The 19293-nt window shown below is 28.5% G+C and overlaps 1 protein-coding gene across 2 annotated transcripts in view; it reads right to left on the reverse strand.

Annotated features, from left to right (window-relative positions):
* LOC107451508 (uncharacterized) overlaps positions 1-19293 on the reverse strand; it is a 164960-nt gene that overhangs the window by 114228 nt on the left and 31439 nt on the right. For both annotated transcript variants that reach the window (XM_087154711.1, XM_016067629.4), the window contains exon 3: positions 10937-11160. In XM_087154711.1, coding sequence (XP_087010837.1) covers positions 10937-10961 — 25 coding nt within the window. In that variant the 5' untranslated portion in view covers positions 10962-11160. The remainder of the gene's footprint in view (positions 1-10936; positions 11161-19293) is intronic.

A 19293-nucleotide genomic window follows, 5' to 3' on the forward strand; every position in this document is an offset into this window, starting at 1 on the left:
TAAAAATTTTTTTTATTTATAAATAATTTATTAATACTCAAATTGCTTGAAAGATGATATGTTCCCTACTAATGACAACGAAGTTTTTTGTTTTATTCAGCCATTTATTATGTCCGACAATGAAAAAAGAAAAAAAATGCATTTTGGGCTTCTGAGGGCCTCAGCTCTGAATAAAACTTTAAAAAAAGAGGGGGGAAAGTAGGATCAGGGGGCCCTTGTCATCTCGGGGCCCCAAGCTACAGCTTATTTAGCTTATACGTAAATCCGGCCTTGACTTTTACCCAATGCATATGAAATTAAAACATGTGAGTTATATATAAAAAAAAGTAAAAGTAAGTTAATAAATAAATAAAATGAAACAAGTTATTTTAAAATCAGTATTATTTTCATTTAAATTGGGTTGCAAAGAAATTTTATATTGCGATAAAATTTATAAGTAGAGTTTTCTCTTATATAGATGCAGCCCAGGATTTTAAGGTTTTATATTTGAACTTCAACATAGGAAATAGCTTAAATGTTTTGATTTGAAAAGTAATGATTGTAAGAAAAATTTTAATCAGGCGAAATTCATTATTATTATTTTTTTTTTTTTTTAAATTTCTAATAGGAAAATCACATTAAGAATAGACAAAAAGGGGGGAAAAAACAAGATAAAATCCCTTGAAAAACAGTGTTGAAAAATAAAATTTTTGTTATAAAGCATCTATTTTAATATATGTTATAAACTTAAATACTTAACCTTTTGATATATATGTTAAAACTGAATTGAATGAAATTTCTAAAGTAAAAGTTTTTCATTTGAAGCATTGAATGGTAGGAGACGAGGGATTCTAAATAAGTTGTATTATTTTACGCTGAATCGAATGAGTGTGAATAATTTGTCATGCTTTTTTACACACTTTGAATGAACATATGAGGTACATTTTCCAATGAAATTTTTTTACACAAATGAATAAGATAAAATAAATAGCTTTAAATGTTACAAGATTCTTCATAATACATAGAATTAAAAAATAATATATTTTAAATGTATGAAAAAAATCATTAAAACCTTTGAAGTATTCGCCCTTTTAATTCGTTTTTGGTCTCATTCGATTAAACGAGAAAAAATGCATAGAAAACAATACTTCACTTTTGTGTATAGCAATGTACGATATGTAAATAAGTGCAAGTATAAAATTGCACTTTTTGTACATAAAACGCTTATAACTTATAACTATTAGTTAGTCCAATCGTTTCAGGATTGGTCTCATACAGTTAAGCGTGGAAAATTTACATTAAGTGTTCAGATAGTTCCTGGATAACAATGCAAATTATATACATAAGTAAGTGCCAAACGAAGTACTACTATTTATACATAAAAACCTTTGAAATATTTGTTCTATTTACTCCTGTATTCATTCTGCATCCAGTACTCTCATTTCATTTACTGTAAAAGAATACATAGGAAATAATGTTTCACTTGTTTAAATAAAATATCAGATACTTATATAGTACGAACTTGCACTTTTTATAAATAAATTCCTTTTAATTTGTAAATTATTAGTCCGATCGTTTCTGCATGATTTTATCACTCGGTTACAAGTCTATATTTACTAACCTAGAATTAGAATCGTAGTAAACCTTATTTTTTTCCTTACATAGTTTTGTTTTTTCAACTGCTATTTTTCTAGGTTCTTCATTATCCCTTTTTAAACGCTTTTCCATTTAATAAATATCCTGGGGGAAATTTCGTTATAGATTGAGCTGGCTACTTGTTTTAATACTTTAGTCAGCGGTATTTTGGAAGAATTTTCATTAATTTTTCACTTTAAACACGTGATCATTGTTTATCCTAGTCTCTCTACTTTGCCATTAGTTTCAGGCTCATGAGCTGTTGCTAAAAGCTGCTTAACTTATTGATGTTTAAGAAATTTTTGAAATCATATTTTAAATTATATATATATATATATATATATATATATATATATATATATATATATATATATATATATATATATATATATATATATATATATATATATATATATAATGTAGCAGTCGGATCGAGCAGGAAAACAGACACAGGATTTTAATGAAAGCAAAATAATTTTATTTGATCATTTTCAAATGGATGACGAGCGAAAAGTCAAGTTTACTTCATCGACGATCAGTCTTTCTGGTAGGGAAAACCTTGCAAAAAATCCGAAAATGTCTCTGTTTAGGGAAAAGAGAGATATCTTAGAAATTACTATTGGTTTATGAAATAGGTCGCGCGATTTCCACAAAGAGAAAAGGGAAAATGACTCTACTTTTAATTATGCATACTTGAGCCAAAAATAGATTTCATGTTATCCTAATTAACTATTCTAGTCGAAATACTTTCTCACACTTTTAAAAGCCACATCTTGTTCTTAAATCTATTTTTGGCTCAAGAATGCATTTAATTAAAAGCAGGACATTTTTCCCTTTGCTCTCTGTGGGAAGCGCTCGATCTATTTCATAAACCAATAATAGCAACTACTAAGATTTCCCTCTTTCCCTAAATTGAAACATTTTACAGATTTCACTTTGCAAGATTTTCCCTAACATATAACCGAGGAGCGCAACTTTTCGTGTTGACTTTTACACACTCTCATGACTGCCCTGTCTTATAATTAATAAATAAATTTTGTACCCTCCTTCCCGGCCTAAGACCTGTTTTAATCCTTCCACTCGGCAACGACGTTATAATATATATATATATATATATATATATATATATATATATATATATATATATATATATATATATATATATATATATATATATATATATATATATATATATATATATATATATATATATATATATATATATATATATATATATGGCTCGTGAAATGTGCGGTCATTCGATGCGGTCGATTTTATATACGATCTAACCTGACATTCTTTATATTTCAATATTTATATTAAAAAAAACGGTCAGAGAATTTAGCTTCAACTATATTTTTTGCTCATTCTCGCCTGTGTTTTCAACAATCATGGGAGATAAAATCCTATTTTTCCTTATCTTCTCACTATCGCGTATTCCTAAAATTTATGATTTCGCATTTTGTTATGTATCGTGTTAAAAATGTAGGAATGGAGGAAATCTATAGAAATAACTGCCGAATTTCCACCTCTGATTTATGGTAAAATCGGCGCAAAATTGAACTAACTATGTAGAAAATCGATGTTACTTATATGCGCGATTCAAGATTCATGAGTCGTTATAGTTTCATGTATCGGGATATTACTCAGAAATCTATGGGTATAGGTGTCGAAAAAAAATAAGCATACGAATTCTGAATGACGTTCGGCACCAATCGAACGTCAAAGATCTATTATTCAAATACGCGATTTGAAATTCACCTGCATCATAGAATAAATATACTATTGCTGTAAAACCACATGGATTTTCGATAAAATCGGTGCAAAATCGAGTCTGACGATAGGTGATCACATAAATGCGCGTGATTTGAAATTTACCTGACGCATTCATTTTTCATTTTAAAAAGATGGAAAAACATGCTGGATTCAATTTTATTTCACCATAATACTATGTAAAAGGAACAATTATTTGTTTTTATTCGCTGCAATATGTATTGAAACGAAATGGCACATCTTTTTGCCAAAAAGGAACTGGTATTTAACAGATCTCCCAGAAAGAAATTCCTTATAACTATTATTTCTCTTCCATAAATAAGTCACGCAGTGGACTGATCGTTAAGACGCGGTTCCCAGCAGATCACCGAAGTCAAGCATCACTGGCTACGGTCAGTGTGCGGGTGGGTGACCACTTGGATCAGTCTGCGTAGGAACCGAGGGTGTGCGGTATTGGTCCTCGTTAAACTGTGCTACCGTAAAGTGCTCGACTTCGCGCGCAGGTCGTCGGGCTACCGAAGCGGGGGTGCCATCCCCTCTGCAGAGGATCACAATTGTGATGGCATGCCTTCGGATCATCCTCCGGGATGTTTCCCAGACCGTCGCCAATAGCCCATTGTGCAGCTCTAGTGCGACGTAAATTAACAACAACAACAATCTTCCATAAATAGAATAATTAAAAACATGATAATTAAGAGTCATAAAAATATTTTAAATAAGCAAACTGGTGACAAGGTCTGGAAGGAGAGTCTGAATAAGATCCTTGATTACCAGAGACGCAATGCCGTTGCTGTCTTTTGGTTGGATAGGCTTAACCCTTGAGCGGGGAGGCCAATGAATGCTGAGCATCTGGGGGTCTGCCTCGCAGTTACTGGCAACATCATTTTATTTTATTTTATAACCGTCGTTGAACAGCCGACCCGATTTCATGGGTTTACGACTACTTACGTTCAACTCCGTAGCCTTGTAATTTTGAACCAATCCAGAAGACAAGGAAACTCCTGGATCAGTACCCCCAGAGGTATTGATTTGTTGTGGGAACATGGAGGACTTTGAGACTCGACAGATTTAACGTGCATCAGTCACCATTTACTACACGGGGAGTCTTCGGCCGGCGAGGATCGAACCCACGACCTCTTGGATATGGGCCCAGCGCCCTACCGACCAGGCTATCCCGGCCCTGGCAACATCATTGGCGTCGTCAGATGAAATTTATTGGGGGGGACCATACTTACAACTGTTATCTTGTAAGTTTCTTGAGAAAAATATTACCCTTGCCCTTATTATTTATATATGTATACCAATATATATACATAGGAACCGAAATACACACACACATAGATAGATAAAAGTAACTTTTTCTTAATGTATGACAAAAATATGACATCAAACAGAAGAAAATTATATTTCACAATCAAATCAGTATATTTTACTAATATTCAATATATAATTATGAAAACTGAAACATCTTGATTCTATGATGCTGAGTGTTCAAATCGTAAGAATCACTATTAAGATAACGGAATTAAAACCAGTTTGATTGCCGAATTAAGTTTGAAGTGTCTCAAATAAGTGTCTCTCAATTCCTCTATGTTTTTTCGGCAACTAAACATACATTTTTGGTCATATTTTGATTTTCTTTTTCTCCCCTAAAGTATTTATTTGTGATCCTTTTTTTATTTCATTTGTGACTAGAATTCTAGAAATATATCGGAGTTGTCTTTACGGAAAATCCTGTATACAATTCTGTGAAAAAATACTATTAAATGCTTAGAAAATTACAAATCAAACAATCTCTAATGAAATACTACATAAAGTACCGTCTGAGTAAAAACTTTCAGACTAGTAAAAGCATTTATGAAAATTGAAAATACAATTTAAATCCCTTTTATTTAATTCTTAAAGTATATTATTAAGAAATAACGCAACGAACAAGATTTGTAATTATATAAAATTACGTAGAAAAAATTGTTCAGATCAAAATTAGTATTTTAGCCTGAGTAAAAACTTAAAGGCTACCAGTAATTTTTAGAAATAAATATAATAAAAAAATACTATGACAACTACGAAGATTGCAAAAACACTTCTATTTGCAAATTTGCCATGCTTTGTTTTTTTTTTTTTGCATTGTTCATTATTATTATTATTATTATTATTATTATTATTTGAAGTTTTGGTGCCAAAGGTAAAGAGATTAACTGATCATGAAAAGAACAGACAGAAGCTTTTTCTTCTATAAATATTCGTGCTATTGAGATGATTAAGATAGGTAGTTCAAGATCAAAGACTCTAGTCAATAAGTTCTTAAAATTGAAAGACAATAATGATAAAAAAGAATACTGAAAGAAGAAATTATGTCCACGTGTGATAAAAGACGAGATTACAATAGTATAAAACAGATACCTAAACTTTGTCAAAAACTAGTTTCTTCTATGAAAACTAGAATATTAGAAGTAATTCGGAAAAAAGACTCTTACACAAGCTTCTCAATTTTTTTATATTTTTTTATGTTGACTTCAATGGAAACACTAGTTTTGTGCCGTTCCACTTTCTTCAGATAATTATAACATTGGAAATCCTGTTTGTTGCGTTACCTCTTAACAATTTTAAAATTAATTATAAAATAATATTTAAATCCCTTTTATTTTTATTTTTCAAATTTTTTTCACTGGCCTTTACGTTTTTATTCAAATTATAACTGTACAAAAATTAAAATTATACAAAAATTGAAATTTGTTCAAACATTAGGTTAACACATTAATCTAACGGAAAGTTCTTGGAAAGAGCAACAAATAATGATAAATAAATTTTATTAATTATTTTAACTTTATTAATTGCTTTGGTGCATGCTGATAAATATCGATTTAATGATTATTTACTTTCCTATTTTCTACCCCGTGCGCTGAATTGATATTCAGCTAGTAAATAAATAAAAAGTTAAAACTGGAGTGCTTTTACGGATGATGCAGATGTAACTGTGCAATGTTAAGGTGTGATTCTAAATGGGAATCAACAGAATAAGCTGTAAATATAATTATTACGTTAATATCAATTAGAAATTGAGTAGTGGTGAGTCGTAAGTTTGTAAACTAATTCAGTTGAAGAAATATATTTGTCCCTAAAAACTGCCTTGAGAGCTAAGCTTGTTAGTCTAACATGGTTAAATATTTTTGTTCATAAAAATACTATCTATTTCAATTATAGTAGCATACTAAAAAGGAAAAAAAGAAAACAAAGTTCAGTTAGTCAAATTTTTGCTATATAGGCAGAATAGGGTATGATAAAAACATTTTGACAAATAAATATTTTATTTATTTATAACTTCTGTTTTTACTCCGTTTTTTTTTTCTTTTTGGCTAAATGATTATTTCTTCTTTTTCCAATACATTTTTTTATAAAATGCCATTATTTAAAAAAATCTCATCAATTTTATTTTTTAACTTTTGAACCTTTCATATTTTTGTATTTTATGTTTGATTATTATGTAATATATGAAATACTGAAAATTTATTCTATGATTATCAAAGGAATTTGTCATAGGAACGACTAAAACTATACAAATTTATATTAATTAATTATTAGGTAATCCCTCCCCGCTGTTTTCACGGCGAATGAAAAATAAACACTTGAAGAAAGGTACAGAAAAAAAAAAACATCTCATTAGTAACTAATATGAATTTAACAACCTATTCAATTGACCCGTTAAACGACAATTTAAAGTAATGAAATATTTACTCAAATGAAATTATATATGGTTGTAAAAAATTTTTTAATACATTAAGGATTAAATTAGTACATTAGGATTAATTTAAACCCTTCATAGTATTTAAGAAAATTATTACTGTTCTAAACACCTCCACTACGCATTTTTTGTAAAAAGTCTCAATTGAAAATAGGCGGAATTTGTTTTTTTAAAGAAATTATAGTAAAGTTGCTTAAATCCAATAGGTTCAGTGTCTTAAAAATATAGTTTTATTTTGAAAAGAAGATTTTGTCTGTTAAAATTTTTGATGAAAATGACATGAAATTTATAAATGCATAATATTATGTCATGTAATCCTATGTGATAAAACAATCACGAATGAGATCAATTTTTTGGAACATATTTTAAATTATAGTCGAATTTTTAAAGAAATATAAGAAAAAGTCATAAAACGTTTTGCTAAACAAAGCAAAAACAATATATATGTTTTTTTTTTTTACTATGAATTTGAATTGATCTGGGTTTCTGAAATGAAAGATACAATATTTAAAATAATACCAGAAAAACAATCTTAAACATTGGTTACAGTAGAGATTATTATGGTTTGAATAAATATATTTATACAACTCGAAATTGCAAAAAAAAAAAAAGTGGAAAATTTAGGAATATTAGAGCAGTTTTGAAGTTTAGCGTTTTTGTTCCACTTCTATGATTTTAAAAATCGAAAATGTTGTGTTTAAAAAGGATTTATTCAGTTGATAGACACAGAACAGATTTTGAAGACATGATAAGTTATAATAATTGTGGTGGGAATAATTTTTATGCATATTTTATTTAATATATTTTCCTTTTTATTATTTACAAGAAAAGAAACACACAATAAGATGAGAAATTCCGGTTTTCTTGGATCGCAAAGTCCATTTTGGTAACCATAAAAACTTCATATAAATGTACACAAAGAAATAATAACGACAACACATACAACTCTTATTTCCTTCCGCTATGAGCAGTATTTATAGTTTCAGTATTAAAACTATAAAAAATTAATACTTTTAATTCAGGAAAAATATTTGTTAAGAAAACAAATTATGAAAATGTTAATAAGCACAAAATAATAACTTTAAAAATCCCATATTATATTGATAAAAACAAAATAAATAAAATTACGTGAAGTGCGCATAAAACACTCATACAATAAATTAAGTTTAACAAATCATTTCATTCTTGAAAAAATATTTTTATTAGTTTTTATTACTGAGTGTAATAAAATCAAATGAAATTTTTTATGAGTGGTGTTGAGGGAAGTATTCAGTGTGAAGAAAAGAAATGGTGCAATGAGCGTTTTATTGCTTATTGAAGGAAAGGGTGACAGTGACAATTCTTGTAGTATTCTAAGCACCTGTTTTATTTTTTTTATACAGTGCATTTTTTTGCGTGTATTTTGTTTTTTACTAATTTTCTTTTAATTATATAACATAATAAGTTTCACTATGTAAAAAAAAAGAGAGAAAGAGAAAAAAGTAGAAGTTATGGAAACAAAACAGAAATATTTTCTCAAAATAATAGACCCTGGCTTCCCAATTATTGGGGGGGGGGGGAGTCCAGACCCGTCGGACTCCCATGGTTCCGACGCCAGTGGGCAACGTCCATGACAGCTACTAGAATGCTAGGAAACAGTTGCAGGCACTGCAAACTGACTGATTTTCTGTTTACATTTCTATCGTTGATATTCTATTTAATGTTTCTCTGTTTTAATGGTTTTTGTATTTCGAATGTTTAAAAAATTTTGTATTTCGAATGCTTTTAAATTTTTTTTAATTTGTTGTTATTCCTTATGGATCTTTTCGGAGTGTTTTTATACCCCAGCGAATGCTATACACATCAAGTGCTGCTGATAGAAAAAAAAATTTTTTTTTACTACAATAGCATAAATTTTAGCTGAAGTTTACGATTTCGTAATTTTTCTTCGAAATTTTTCATTCCTGCTCCTGTAATACCTTCACTATGCGTGGCTGAGCATTGTCTTTTCGAAAAATGGCTCCTGTAGGTCCTGCCATTAGTGACAACAAATGTGTTGAGAGATGTCAAGAACGTACCGCTGGGCCGTCATGGCGCCGCGGATCAATATTAGGGGTGATCATGCGTCGTATGCGATGGCACTCCATATCATCACACCAGCTGTCGAAATGGTGTGATGCTGTACAGCGTAAGCAGCAGGATTGAAGCAATCACTACCCCAGATGGCAAAATAAAGGTTTATTTTCACTCAGAAAAAGCCTTTTAATGTAAACCTAAAAAGGTTTTTTTATGCTGTGTTTGTGTACGTGTAAACCTTCTAACCTTAAAACGAGATCTGTGACAATCTGCTCTATTCTACGCACATTACCCTAGTCCACAACCTTGGAAAACAATCTTTTACATAAAAACATTGAATCGAGGTTGACTTAAGGTTTTCAAGCGTGTAAAAATGCTTGAATAAAGCTAGTCTCAAGGTGAAAATAATCTTAAATCTAGGTAATTATGAGGTTTCTTTTCGCAAAGTCTTGTATGCTCAGCTAAAATCCACCTTGTCATGAAATTTTGAAGGACAATGCAATTTGATCCTATTGTTAGTGCTACGTCAGCTTGAGCTTAAACGCCATCTTGGACCTAAGTGACCATTTTACCTTAGTTACAACACTTTTTAAAAATAATTTTTAATCCTTTTGGGATGAAAGGTTTAAAACTGCAATATTTTTGCTTGATCGAAAAGAAATTTTTAGTACAAACCTTTTCGTGACAATAAAAAGAAAATTCCAACGCAAGGTTGCAATAAGATTACATGCTTTCTGGGACTGTACTTCCACGCTTGTACACGATGATAATCAGTGTCTAAATTAAGTATGGATTCATCACATAAAATGACCTAGTTTTATTCGGTTGCAGTCTAACCCGTGGAGAGCGACATCATTTCAAACGGAAGCAACAGTCAGTGAGTGTCTTTCCTGTCTACACTGTAAAGCAACACACCGCATCTACAGCTGGTACGATGGTATAGGCTACCATAGCGATCACCCCTAATTTTGTTCCACGGTGTCCTAACAGTCTATCGGTACGTTCGAGACATCCTTCAACTACATGTGTTACCACTCATAGCAGGGCTTTCAGGAGGCATTTTTCAACAAGTAATGCTAGGCCACACATAGCAAGTCAAAGGAATGTTTTCGCCACTTTACAACTGGTCTGCTAGATCCTTAGATTTATCACCGAATGAGCATATCTGGGATCACTTGGGAAGGCAAGTTGGACAGCCTCCGAATTTATTCGATTTAGAAGTGTTTTTACGATATTTGTAGAACGAGTTGCCGCAAGACATTATAAGAGACTCGAATAACCGACCGTTTCGCATCTTGCATTCACACCTTATTCATTTTTTCTGGAATAATTGATCCCTTTGCTTTGATTTTTTAACTAGCGTTTTACTTACGTATGTAAAATTTTATTTCATTCTACATTTCTTTTTTTAACAAAGAAATTATATCAACCACCAGTTTTGAACAAACCATCGTTTCAAAGAAATATTCACGTACTCTTCTGCTGAGCCACTGTGTGTCAACACGACGAGTGCGATATTTTTATTTTATTATTTCTGCGAATAACTTAAGAACTATTCCTGTTGCCTTAAAATAACTGAAATATTCATACTCAGCACCTTAAAGTCTGTAAAAAAATTGTTAGATGTTGAGACTTTATGTCGCACTTGATGCTGAAAAAATGAATAGGTAAACTAATTTGTACAGTTGTCTCTCAGATCTGATTGAATCGGATTTTACAAGTAAATCAGCGAGAATAAAGCAAATGAGTTACCCTTTCTCCACAGATGAGGCAGCATCGTCTGACTCTTTTGGTGTTAATTTCTGATCATCCCAATCACCAGTCATGCATAGAGATCTTGATAGAAGGCTTCTTTTGGAGACTTCTTCGACTGCCAAACTTCGACGCCATTCTAATGAACTTATATCAATTGTTGACAAGGAGGATTTCTCATCCGATAATAGAATAGAAAGTTCTGGGCCAGATTTTTGAGTGACCTGAAATGAAAAACCGACTTTGAAATTCCAAAACAAGTTTGGCCAAAAGAGATAGAGGGCAAAAGATATGGTTAATAACTCCCCTAGACCCAGCGTCTGATATATTCTCCAACATTTGGTACAATTTTACCATTTAAAAAATTATATTTAACGAAGTCGCTAAATCCCGATAATAAGTTCGTTTTATGGAAAATTCGTTAAATAGAAAATAACCTTTTGAAACACTTAAACAACACAAAACAGGTTTTAAATTCGTAAACACTAGACATAATTAAAATAGCTATTGATGCACCTTGCAAACTAGTATCTACTATTTATTAAAATGTATTTCAAATATTTGTGTGGAGCTCCTATTTAGAGAACTCTTTTTGACGATACAATCTCATGTTGCAGTCAAAATGCTATCAGTGATTTTCTCTTAGAGTTGAAAGTTAAATTAGAAAAAAAAGTTACTTTAGAAAAGACAAGCATCTCAAATAAGCAAACCTCTTCTCCCCTTTTGAAGCTAATTAATTTTTATGATATAAAACTAAATGCAAACTTAAACCAAAAAAGTAATTGTTTATTTACTTAAAATAGCTTTATCATTCATAATAGGTAAATTTGTGTTTTCACATAATTACATCAGTTGAGATCATTTTTATAGACGCTAAATTTTGTTCATCGATCCGTCTTCTCAGGATGCCAACAGAAGTGACATTTCAGCATCAAGATAATGACACTGACTAAAATTGACGAAAAATCATGTACCTTCGATAACAATTTTGAAGTAAATAGGAATAACCTCTATGAACGACTAACCTCCATCAACGCGTCTATTTCAATGTGGAACGGAGAGGTTTCACTATACTATTATTATGATATGCTCAAATAATGACCGACAATAATTGTTATAAATTTTGATAAGAAAAACAAAAACGAAACTATATCGATAAATATTTACATTATTTAGGGTTAATTGAAGAACAAGGTGTTGAAAGATGGATTATAAGGAAAATAAGCTGAAAAATCAGGGAAAAAACACCACTTTCAAAATTTCAATACTGGCCACAACTGCTGATGTTTCACAACTTTTTGAAAACATAAGTTTGGGGAGAATAATTATAAAGAGTGACCGAAGTTTCACCACATGGAGGCTAAACAATAATAGAATCCTATTTAATTTTACTTTTATCATTTCATCCTTTTAATTTAGACGTTTAGAACATTAATATTAAGGTTTCCGATTAAGAAGCAAAGTTTATAAAGTTTACAATAAAAGAAGTGACACTTTCAATTTTGATATTATAGAAACGCTATATTTTCTTACATTTTATTCTCAAAGAATAAAAAACAAAGCCTGTTTGTGGAACGTTCATTTGTTTTTTGGGTGCAGCTTATCAAGTTTTGGATAAGATTTCTGATATAGTTTGACAAGTTTTGAATTTATTGTTTCTAGCCTATTCGTTTAATTAAATAAATAATATGCTATTAATTTCCTATTAAAATATTTCTTCAATTATTGCTAAAAGATTTTCATATAAACTGTATATATATATATATATATATATATATATATATATATATATATATATATATATATATATATATATATATATGTATATATATATATATATATGGGTATATATATATATATATGTATATATATATATATATATATATATATATATATATATATATATATATATATATATATATATATATATATATATATATATATATATATATATATATATATATGTATATATATATATATATATATATATATAATATATATATATATATACCCATATATATATATATATATATGGGTGATTCTCACGAAACATGACAATTCACAGTTTCTTGTTCCAAGATCTAATACTATACTACTAAAAGAACTTTTAAAAAGAAAATATAATAAATAGCATTGCTGTTAGCATTTTAAAATGACTTTGCATTAGCACTGACTGTTTTGTATAGTTAAAAAATTTAATTGAATATCAAAATGTCATTTTCCTGGTATGTCATTTTCCTGGTCCAATAATAACTAGCTTCAAAACTTCCCATACATTTTTCAATATCTAATTTTTTTAATCTTAACCGCTATAAGCATTTCCAGAATATATGCTGAGAATATTATTTCGAAAAACTTTGTTGACAGTAATTTTTTCTGTCAATAATTTGTTTGTCACAGGAAAATCTGTCATTTTCCTGGCGACTTTTTTTTAGTAATTTATAAGCAAAATAGATAGCTCCAGCAATCAATATCTTAGGTTAAGAGATTGATTAGAATACCATCCTATCAGAACATGTCTAATTGCAGGAATAAAGAACTAACTTTCTGAGTCAAAATGTATTTCAAAAATTTTACTAGGTGAGTAGGTTTTTATGTTGTCCTTTTCCTGTCCTCTTGAAATCATTAATAATATAAACTATTTACATTTACCTTAGTTATTTCAAGAAATCCTGATGTTTTCTGCGGAAAGTAAACATCTTAGGCCGAAATGCTAAATTAAAGTAATGTTAAATGCTGTAAAATGGCAAAATTGTCATTATTTTGGCTTATAAATTCCAGGACATTAACACAGTTATAATAAATTTTTTTAGCACTATAATGTAAAGAGGGAAAGCAAATATTAACCTACTACCCAGTTTATGAAAGATTGTAATATATTCGTATGTAATTAAAGTTATTTATTTATTTAATGATTGATTAATATACACAATATTATTCTGTACATATCAACAACAACAAGATTTTTGATTCTTTCTACACCGGATAAAATAATTAATTTAAACAAATCATGGTAAATCTAACGCAAAGGCTTTAGGTTATATTTTTTTCCAAAACACAGATAGTTAAAAATATGAAAGATAAACTAAGAACATCACCGTACAATTTAATTCTGTCATAGTCTTTAAACGCTGCTTGGATGTATAAATTAAAAAATGTAATAAAGTTTTAAAATAAAATGATTTGAAATATTTTAAACTTAAATAATATTATAAAAAAATTCCTGATGTAAATTATTATTAAATTTATTTTAATGTAAATTTTTATAAAATTAATTAAAAAATTCCTATCAAGATTATCATTTTCATTGCAGAGGAAGTTTTTGAAGTCGTTCATAAAGATCTTAAAGTTAACTTTATTATTCGTGCTGACAAACAGATTGCTAATCACTTTAAGTGGCCACGGGAAAAAAGGCTTTGTCAAAATTTCTTAGAATATCACAAATTCAAAAATATCTGCTCCTTACCCACTATCTTCTAGGCATTTTGCTTCCTCTGAAAGCTTCAAGATTAATGAAATTTTGCAAAATTTTTTGTCTTCTTCGTTTTAACTGTTTCTTTCAAAGTAAAGTGTAGTAAAATTAAAAACTATCTCATTACGTGTGTTACTCTCTCACTTTCATTATACTTAACTAATTTATTAAAATTGTTCACAATAATTATTTTTGGAATTTATTTACATGAAATTTTAAAATTAACTTTTCAACTTTGTCTTTTTTAAATTTCTTAAGTTGAGTTACTTACTATTAGCTTAAAATGACTTACTATTAGCATTTTTCTGGCCTTCTAGTCATTTTCCTGCCATTCAAAATTTGATAAATTTGTTTTTTTTTTTTTTTCTTGAGCAAATATCAATAAACTACATTGCTGTCTGTATAATATTAATAAATGTAGATAAATAAATATACGAAAATAATTTAGATTATTTTGATGACTTTAAATTTAAAGAAATTTTTTTTCTTCCGAATTGTCATGTTTCCAAAGAATAACCCACATATACTAGGGACTAGGCTTTTAAATTATTCTTGAAAAATTTCCTGTTCGTGTAAGTTTATTTGAATTCGTTACTCGTTTTAGAGATTTCGTTTCATGTTTTGTTCTGTTTTTTCTTTACATTTTATTTTCTGATTTTACGTCATATTTTTGCTTAATGTGTTCTATTCTATTTTGCTTCTAAAAAAAAACATTTTTTTTTTTTGAGTGCTCCTCATATATATTTTGCTTTGACTACATTTATACAATAATAGAAAGCACTCCTTTTTGCGGATATAATCGTAGGAGCTGATTAAATGATTATATATTTTTTTCCCTGGATTTTTATTAATTTTTTTAAGGGTTTTTTTTCCGATTTTTCTTTTTTTTATTGTTCTGTAATTGTATATATATATATATATATATATATATATATATATATATATATATATATATATATATATATATATATATATATATATATATATATATATTAATAAAAACTACTATTTTTAAGTATGAAAGAGCAAAATTAATTTTTACGAAGCACATACAAATGATTTACTTTAAAAATGTTTTTTGACCTTAAAATGACTAAAAGAAAGAAAAAGAGCAATTTGAAAAGTTCATGATATTTATTTGTGGTTTCATCAATGGGTGATTGAGATAGAAATGGGTAAATCAAATTTAAATTCCAAAAAATTCTCGTTTTATTCAAATATACACTATTTTTTACTAGGCTTTTAATTCTGTGTTTCAAATTGTAATTTTTTTAAAACTTTTTTTCAGTTAAAATTCGAATTATTTCTCATAAATCTTATTGAAATGAAATTTCAAAAAAAATTTCTTTGATTGTTTGTGGCCTTTGTTTTTACAAGTTCAAACTGCAATCATTCATGACAAAAATGTAATAATCTACTAATGCTTCGTTTATTAATATACATAAACTAATGCTGATGATTTTTTTTTGTTGCTTGTTTTGTTATTTCACTGATGCATTTGTTACGTAATTATTGTTTTGTGTACTATCTTTTTGATAAAAAAATTATAAAATACAAAGTTTTCCGTTTGCATAACTTAATTAATAACAAATAAAAATTTAATATTTGTGAAATTATGTAAAAATTCAATTCACACTTTTGAATTAAAAAATGACGAATAATAGATAAATAGATGTTTTTGCAACATGTTTTTAAATTTATTACCTTATAACATTTGATGTTTTGGGAATAAATAATATTTAACACCTACCATAATTATGAAATTCGGATTAATTCCAAATAAAACAACTGCTTACTTTAAAATTAAAAAAAAAAATAATTGAGCTATTTTGTTTCAGAACCAACACCCCCCCCCCCCCATTTTCAAATTCATAATGAAAAAAATAATAATAACAAAACATTTCTCGTGCGGACACTTAAATTTAATTGAATGTTTTTCGTAGTTTTCTATTATTAATTTTAATTTAATTTAGTCATGTTAATTGTTATGATTTTTAGTTTTCCTTATGGAAAACAGCCTACTTAGGTTTTATGTAAATTAAACATGTTTTTCTCCACCTTTTTCTATTTTTTTTTACAGATTTTAGTACAAAAAACAATGTTTTCTTTTCGTTACATTTGATGAAGGATTAGCAAAAACGTTTTATGCCTAAAAATGTTCTTTTTTAACTGTATTTCTTCAAAATATGCTTAAAAAAAGCTTAATTTATTGATTCCAATTGTTATTTAAATTGCTTGTTTCCAATTTATATTATTGCACTTTTAAATATTTTTTTTAAAGTAATAAACATATTTTGGTAAAATATATAGCCATCTATCTGTAAAATATTATTTTTATGAATATTCATGGATAATTTATCATGTTTTAATGCTTACGAGTTTATTTAAATTTTAATTAAATATTCATTGATTGTTTATATTTATTGTATTTCACACATTAAAAAAATTAATATATTCTTAAAGAAATTTGGAAATTTACAAAATATTAAGGCAAATTGCTACTTAAATAGTTGTTTACTATTTGTAGAGTATGAATAATATTAAGTAATATCCTTTTATACCGACAGATGGCAGTCGTTGATGCGTAATTACGTTGGGTATAATATGATGTAAGTACGCCAGAGATGCTTGGGATCTGATTGATGATAATATTAAGCTTGATAAATTGGTAAAACACTTTTAGCTTTCAAAACAACGCCGAATAGTAAAAACTTTGCTAAAAGCTTAATTTTTTGCCTTTTGTATTAGAATTTCATCGTTTATATTGATCACCTTAAATATTTTCAACATCTTTCTTAATTTTTAATATGTTCTCAGGCTTTTAAAAACACTAAAAAAAAAATTTTTTAGTAAAATTTCCTTAGCAAATTAATAATAAAAAAATAAAAGAAATTTTAATTTTTTTTTTTAATATATTTGGAATATAAACTCGAAGCATTTATTTACTAATAATACCAAATTTATACACATATGGTAATTAAATTTTTAAGTACTTAAAAAATTATTCTGATGAATAATATTATGTATTTACATACATAGTAAAACTAGTAAAAATGCTTCCAAAATAAAATTTTGAAGCTCAAAACTTGCTATGTGTTTCAAATTTTTCATTTGTTTTGTTTTACCTATATTATTAAATTCCAGCATAATTCAAATTGTATTTTTTGTATAAACTTGTAAAATACCTGTAAATCCAATTAGAAAAATAAAACTATTTATACCAATTAGAAAAATAAAAAAATTGATGGATAAACATAAAGATTCTCATCAAAACGCATTCCGTTATGACAGCGAAAGAGACATTTCAAAATAAAGAATAATTATCCAAAGAAAAAAAAATTACTCTTTATAATGCATCTATAACTCAAAAAAAAAAAAAAAAAATTTGTGGTCGCTTTATTAGATTACTGGTTACCCATTAGTCAAATGCATTTTTGTTTACGGTTTGACTCCGATAAATTCCACATTTCAAATCATGGCTTGCAAAAACGCAATGACGACGCATGCGCACTGTTTACTATAACTCTTGAACACAATTGAAAAGTGTGATGACGTCCAAATAAAGTGCTCACGCCATAAAACCCAAAACAAGACTTATTTTGCCAAGACCCATTTGGGTAAAATGCAGAAAAAAGAAATGCAGAAAACAAACTCACCGATATGAAGTAAAATAAAATAAACATACATAATCATATCGTATAATAAACATACATAACATGCGTATCGAATAAATGGCTTATAGGAATAAAATTTAATGAAAGCAAATCATTTTATATGATCCCTTTTTAAACGGATATTTGGTGTTCCCGCCTAATTACATAGAAGGAACTGAAATAATTTATTTTGGAGAAATGTGAAATGGAATATCCGTTTTTCAGTTAAGATAAGTATGCAATAGGTGGTCCCTTCAATTAGGATTTCCTGTTCCTTAGTTGGTCTAAACAGGTGGTAAAGTTGAATCAAATATTACTGCCAGTTATACAGTGAAGGGTTTTTCACCCTTCTTTCACATCAAACATGTGTTGTCAAATACTGAACATTTGTAATTTAAGTATAATAATTTTATTCCAAAGAATATAAAATTGCTTTCACCAATTACTTCACTATTAAATGCGATTCAAGAACTGTAGCATAACAAATTAGCATGGATTGTAAAATAATATGATATCTCACTATGCAGTCATCAGATGTAGGCTATAACTATAGACTGTTATTCCATTTCTTTTCTTTTCAAAAATCCATTTCATATGCTAGTATATACCGTTGAAAAAAATAAGTTTTATCTACTTATCAAAAGCTAATACTGACATAGTTTCTTATTATTTGCGACTACTACTTGAAATGCCATTTTTGAGCCGCGATGGCTCAGGGGATAGAGCGTTCACCTTCCAATGAGATGAACTGGATTCGAATCCCAGCGATGGCTGGTTGTTACGAATTCCGCGTCCGGCTTGCCCCGACCACAGTGCTGAAATGAAAAATCCTCAGTGCCGCCAGGCTAACCGTGGGATGTTCTCGTTGTCTTCCCCTCCATGTAAAGCAAATTCGGGTTATTTCCATCAAAAAGTCCTCTACAATGGCAAATTTCTCTCAGTACTTGATCCAGGAGTTCCCTTGTCTTCTGGATTGGGTTCAAAATTACAAGGCTACGGAGTTCATTAGTAGTCATAAACCCAAAAATTGGGTGAGCTGTTCAACGACGGCTATAAAATATAAAATGTCATTTTTGTAGATTATTAATAATTATGAGTTTTTCATTGCTTCTCCTTTGTTTTTTGTTTAAATTTGATTGAAACTGCTTAGTTATGATTCTATGTATATCTGTCCATTTATGACTGTTGATCTGCTTATTTATGACTTCTATTGTTTTGAATTTAAATTTAGT

Source organism: Parasteatoda tepidariorum, chromosome 11 (genome assembly GCF_982258835.1).
Source record: "Parasteatoda tepidariorum strain Cologne lab strain chromosome 11, Ptep-v5.0, whole genome shotgun sequence".
Lineage (NCBI taxonomy): Eukaryota > Metazoa > Arthropoda > Arachnida > Araneae > Theridiidae > Parasteatoda > Parasteatoda tepidariorum.